The 6,481-nt window shown below is 32.0% G+C and overlaps 1 protein-coding gene across 1 annotated transcript; it reads right to left on the reverse strand.

The window, feature by feature from the left end:
- Nucleotides 1–2,416: 2,416 nt before the first annotated feature.
- Nucleotides 2,417–5,759, reverse strand: LOC115711109 (uncharacterized). The gene is made up of 7 exons (XM_030639449.2): nucleotides 5,391–5,759; nucleotides 5,257–5,292; nucleotides 4,967–5,104; nucleotides 4,234–4,320; nucleotides 3,576–3,623; nucleotides 3,391–3,467; nucleotides 2,417–2,867 (listed from the first exon to the last, which is right to left on the reverse strand). The coding sequence occupies exons 1-7, from the start codon at nucleotides 5,463–5,465 to the stop codon at nucleotides 2,723–2,725; spliced, it is 606 nt and encodes a 201-aa protein (XP_030495309.1). The 5' UTR covers nucleotides 5,466–5,759; the 3' UTR covers nucleotides 2,417–2,722.
- Nucleotides 5,760–6,481: the final 722 nt, after the last annotated feature.

Here is a 6,481-nt window from a genome sequence, read left to right on the forward strand (position 1 = left end):
TTGAAGAAAAGAAAAAGCTCTTAGCTACTTTGGAGTGCTTGCCTCTTGAAAGCTTTCCATTAAGAAAGACATTAAAGCAACCTTTGCAGCATCACTTTCAGCGTCTTTCGAAGTGTTGAAGGATCCAGAGCTCTCAAAAATTTGGCCACGAACTGTAACTGTTGCCTTAAACTTAGTAGCCTCAGGACCCTGATCACATTCATAAAAGTACACTGGCAAACCGAAATTTCTCTGTCTAGCATATTTCTGCAGCTGCTTCTTGACTGGACAATAGTTTTATATATATACATGAGTAAATTTTCATTGTCTTAAAAAATTTAAGGGTTCAACAGAACATTTCTAACAAAGACTATTGTGCTTTAGTTCAATTTTGTGTAACTTATAGACGCTGAAACCATGAACTTTGATAGTTTAAAATAAAAAACACATGAATACTATGGATGATTGCAGATAATGAAAAATCTAAAATATTAGGACTAAAACATAATAAATCCCTGAGAACTTAAACTATTGACAATCCCAACAAAAATAACTTCAAGTAAACTATTGACAATCCCAACAAAAAGAACTTCACTTCAAGAGACACTACCTAATTACCTTTCTGTATAACATAGAATTATCTGTACATATACTTTAAACTTATGTACCTTCAGTCTCCTCACCATCACCAACACTGATGCCCAAATCATCTGACTGCATCCTGAGAATCTCCAGTTTTTCTTCGATGTTTCGTTCTCCCTTGTTGGTTTTGATTATTGTTGAAGAATCTAAACCATAATGAAAAGCAAAAGGATGTTACAGCCAACAAATTTCAGCATAATCTTTACAATCTTTTTTATTCTATATCAATCTTTCACCAGATATGACCTTTTACTACATGTAGGAGGGAAGCTATATAATTTTAATAGCAATATGATACTTCTAAGAGACATGTTTCTACATTATTAGCCAAAGAAGTACCATCAAAATATGATATGGTTTATAATCTCAGCTATTGTTTAACTTAACAAGCAATTATTATCATTATTTTTTTTGGAGTAGTTTCTGAGTATGGTAAATCAAGTTAGCTTAAGAAAGCTTTTAGAAACTTAGTAAGGTGAAGCTCCTTACCACTTTTCAAGCCAGAAACATTTGATCGAATATCAAGATTCTGGTTACTTTCTTCAACCATAGGTGTTGCAACAGCATGTTCAGCCTCTACCATTGATGACACAGTCTAATAAGAACAATATGCTCAATGAAAGAAACTAAATGAGTAACTATAGAAGTTGATCAAGTAACTTTCTTAATGAAAGAAACAAAAAGAGCAGGTTACAAGAGAACCCAATTGGGAACAAAGCATTATATAACACAAGAAAGAAGGAAAGAAAGAGAACCAGAAGGGGGAGAATTGAAGTGAAGAAAAGCAAGCATGGCAACATGGTTATGGGCTTGTTTATTGGATTTGGAGACGACGAAAGAGTCAAAGGAAATGCCATTGACTGAAACAGAGGCTCCAAAGAGAGGGTTATGGTCTGGCCCATATCTCATAGAGTTGTACTTTGGTAAACCCCATTGATTCTTGTGGCAAAGCTCCTGCAGCTTCGACTTGTACATTCTTTCTCTCTTTCTCTGCTTAGTTTTGAAGTATTGAACTTGCTTACTGAAGAACACTTTAAGAAGATGAACATAGCATGCATAGTTTCCAAGTTTTTTATATGGTTGTTAGTTAGTTACCAAAGGACATCAAAGGCTTCCCACGTGTTCAAGACAACACACACATACTACTGTGCTTTATTTTTATGTCTAACATATGACTATATGAGCACCAGTAAACTAATCAGTTCCAAAAAAATTAAGAGAATTATATTTCTTAATTCATTTTTGGTGTACTACCTTTTCTGTTAATCATGCTTATTGAACCAGTTTCCCTTCCCATTCAGTAAGTATGAGTTACTATACTATCTCACTCTTAACATATTTTTATATACAATTATTCCCAACAATTTTCAACCTTTGATTGGAGATGTTATTTGACTAAAGTGTTCAAAGATTATTAACAGAAAGGGAATATTAAATGACATTGTGCATTTATATACTATTGTTTTTTTAAGGGCACTTATACTATTATATTGAAGCAGATTTAGGATAAATGTTTTTTTTTTTCTAAAAACTATATATAACATCGAATTAGTTTTATTTCTTCAACCAGAGTGGCCTTAAAGTGCTTTCATCAAGTTAAAAAATACATGTTGAATCAATTGAAGAGAAAGGTTAAAAAATACATGACTTATAAAGAAGAAAAAAATTACCTAAAATGCGGTCACTAACTCTTCTTTCAAAAAGTTCAAGTTTTTTAGTTTTATAATTCAATGAAATTCCGGTCAATTTATCAAACACAAAAATTTGTTAAAAAAATAAACAAGAAGTGATATCATTTACGAAGCCCTACCATGGGGTTAATTTTTATTGTGTAAAAGTGAACACAAGCAGTAACATCTCCAGTGCAGAGAGCGCGAGAGGAAGATGACCAAAATGTAATTTTAACAATCCAGACTCTACAAAAACGACTGAGACCAAAGTCACCAAACCAATAAGCCATTCAGTTCAGCATTCAAAGAAAATGGAAGATGACAGCAGAAACTAAGTTTGGTGACTGGGAACAATCTTTCTGAACAAAAAATAATCATTGAATCTAAAACAACCTATTCATGTATAATCTATACATGGCCCTTTGACTCATCTATACACTGCCAAAAAGGCCCCAGTTGTTGACTTTAAACATTGAGACAGCAAGTTTGAAGACCTCAACCATTGGCATACATCCAGAAAGCTCAGCAGGAGTGGCAACACCAGCCCCGACGGCGGTAGCACTATCACTCAATGGACTGAAACAACAATAAGGAAAGCATGAGGGTGTCAGAAATATTACTGGTTCAAATGATCTCACACAACACAAAACAGTGTTGTTACGATCTACCATCTATTTCTGTTCAAACATTTGGGAACTGAACCACAATCGGAGAATCTAACACAGAGGAGGAAGATTATGCTCTGCCCCTTTACATTACTAAAGCACTGGTGGCAGGAAAACTTATGTTGAGAGGAATTACATTTGTATCCTTGAAATTCAACCTCTTAACATTTGGAAGAAAAAGAGGCATTAATTTTACTCTTGCAATTAATATAGCATGTTTCAACATGTTAGTTGTTTAAAATTATTGAAATGCAAGAGAAATTATGCATAGATTGACTGAATGTTGTAAGTATATTCATGTGTAGATGCTCTTCTTTTAGGTGTTATTTATTCAAGTATAGGTGATAGCATTTAATCAATGGTTTGTACTCTCAGAAAGAAAAGCAAAGAAACCGAGATTTTGTTGCAGCAGGACACAAACTCCTAGTACTTACTTTATATGAATCGGCTCATATGCCGAAATTAGGATATCCGTGTTAACTTCTTTAAGACGAACATTTGCAACATATACCTACACGATAACGATAAAATATTAATAGAGCACAGAAACACCACACCCTAATTAGCTGGTGGAAATAAAATAGTAAACTAGCTTTCAAAAAGAAGAGAAATAACTTACCCTCACAAAATTTTGTGCTTCCCTACCTTGCCGTCCCTTAGAGATAGCCTATGTTCAAGTAACCAAAATAACTAATTGATATGAGCCCAAAAGGTTAATACAATTTAAATTTGAAATTCTTCAAAGGAAGTTTGATAAACGAAGTATATTTTCCATGCAATGGAGAAACTACAAGCCATGCTTCAAAAGCACTTCTTGGAATCATCATAGTTCTTCGTAAATGTTTCTAATGGCAGTTCAATACAAATTATTTGGAAAGGAAATATTCAATACCAATAATGATTAATCAGGTCATGAAGCAGCACATTGTTTCACTATTTCTCTTCCATTCCATTATCAGTCATCCGAAAAGGAAAAGGATATATTATGTAAGGATACTTGAAAGAAAATGTTAAAATATATATATTTGAACACAATTGCCCTTTTGTTTTTTCATCTTTGTCCCTACAGAAGAGGCACATTGAAGGAAGTAGAAGAACAGATGCCTAGCATCAATAATCACAAGGACACGACAGATACAAGGTTGGTGACATTTATGATTCCAAACAACAAACCAAAGGCCAATCATCCATTACTTAAATGTGAAGGCAAAGTAAAGAAAGTAAAAACCCATAACCAACACCAAACACAACCTAAAAGATTTACTATGGACACATACCATTTGGCCAACTGCAGTTGTAATGACAGCAGGTGTGTTCTTATAGCACAGTCCAGGGGCCTCAGTCACTCCTGACTGTTCAATCACCTGAAGTAAATTTGAGGCAAATTAATCTTTGGCACAATAGTTTGAATCATATCTCAGATACTGTAGGGGAAACTTTTCTCATATCCAAATATTGTGAAAGCTAGTATCATAATATATTGGCATTTAATTACGGGATACTTGCAGAGAAACTCCTTTAATATTTGCAATTGTTACACATATGCCTTTAATAAAAAAAGTGACGGTAAAAGTACCTGATGTTACGATTTTGTTGGTACCTTTTTTTAGTTGTTAAGTGCCAATTAAGCCCGTTAAGTGTCAATTCAAAAATACGTATAACAATATAAATATTAAGGGAGTTGGTACGACTACAACAAGATCATAAGATAAAGTATTTTGCCGCCACTTTTTTTTTAATTATGTTTATAAGTGTAACAATTATAAATATTAAGAGGGTTTCACCACAAATTTCCCTTTAATTACCATCTTACATTACATAGATTGAAACTAGAGAATAAGAACTGAAGAGAACTAAATTAACATGTACCCATTTATATGAAACAAATTGAATAACCCTTTCAAAATAAATCCATAAACAATCTAAGACAAGGAAAATATGATCAAGTTAGCAATTGATAGATGAATACACAATTAATGAGTGTGAAAAATAATGGGGAAAATTAATTACTACGCAGCCTTCAGCTTCTTGTTCAGAGGAAAGGTCTTGAAGAAACCATGAAGCACTTCCATCATCACCAACTTCTTCCTTCAATTCTAATATCTCAAGGATCAAACTTTCATCCCGGGAAGGATCCACAAACACCTCCTTTAAACCCACAAAATTATTAAGAAAATAATCAATAATGCATAAATAAACAACATAAGTAAAAACAAATCGTTAATGCCCAGAAGCTTAAAATGAAAAATTGGGCATTCGAAGAAATGAAGTGAAAACTAGAAAGAAGCATAGCTCCTCACCTGATGATCTGGAACTTCTCGAATATTACTCACGTCCTGTACAAATATAGCATCCCAAATCCCAATCAAAAAAAAAAAAAAAAAAAATTGTGAGATAAAATTAAAATAAAATAAATAAAAAGGAAAAAAAATACCTGGAACCTTTGAGGGAAGGTGCTAGCTAAGGCACCGCCGAACAGAGGGCGCTCTAAGTGGAAATCTTCAGGCATTTTATGTTATTTTACGATACAGAAAATATTATACAGTTTTCAATCCTAAAAAATCGAAAGCAACGAGTTAAAAGAACTTTCAATCACATCATTGAAAAAAATGCAACTAAGTCCATTAATCTCTTTCTAAAGAGAGAAATGCAAGTAGAATATGGTTACGCTTTGAAGAAGCAAAAGAAAAGAGTGAGAGAAACTACTACAAGGTTCGTGAGCTATGGAAACTTCGAATTTCGAGAAGGTTTTTTTATGGTTTGTCACGGCGTTATTTTGACGCCTAATCTGCTTAAAAATTACGTCCTGACCGTTTGAATATGGAAACTTCTTTTGTTTTATTTTATTTTTCTGTTATATAAAATTTAAAATTAAATAATTTAAGATAATATTTTCAAAAAAAAAAAAGATAATTCTTTTACAAGTTACAATAATAAATCATACGATAGCTACAACTTGGAGTTAATTTTTTTAACAATGAACTTTATTGATGAAAAAAAATTATAATGATATACAAACTTTAAAAATTTCAACAAAAGAAAGAATCTCATCAAACTATACTAATTCTCTATTTATTATGCCTAACTAATTCCTATGCTGCCCTACTGATAGTGGGACAATTTGAAGTTAGATAAATAGCAACCAGCTAAAAAAATACTATTCTTCTTGCTACTAGTCCAATTTTTAAGATTAAATTTATGTGTATTGTTACTTAATATAAACAATGGTCACATGACATTTTTTTTTTAATTTTTTTATTAGAAAAAATTATGTTTTATCTAAAAATTCATTAATTTAATATGACGTGGGACTATTGTGATCAATTTTAAAGTTGTCAACTATTTAAGTATTTTTTTTTTTTAAAAAAAGTAACAAATCTTATGTGAATGAGAAAAAAAATAAAAAAAAAATATTTTAAAATAATATGTATATTTTGACAATTAATAAATATTGTCTCCCTTTGAAAATACTCTAAATCACGTGTTCGTATCTCACTCATGTGCTTATTGGATAACACTTTTTAG

This window comes from Cannabis sativa, chromosome X, assembly GCF_029168945.1.
Source record: "Cannabis sativa cultivar Pink pepper isolate KNU-18-1 chromosome X, ASM2916894v1, whole genome shotgun sequence".
Taxonomy (NCBI): domain Eukaryota; kingdom Viridiplantae; phylum Streptophyta; class Magnoliopsida; order Rosales; family Cannabaceae; genus Cannabis; species Cannabis sativa.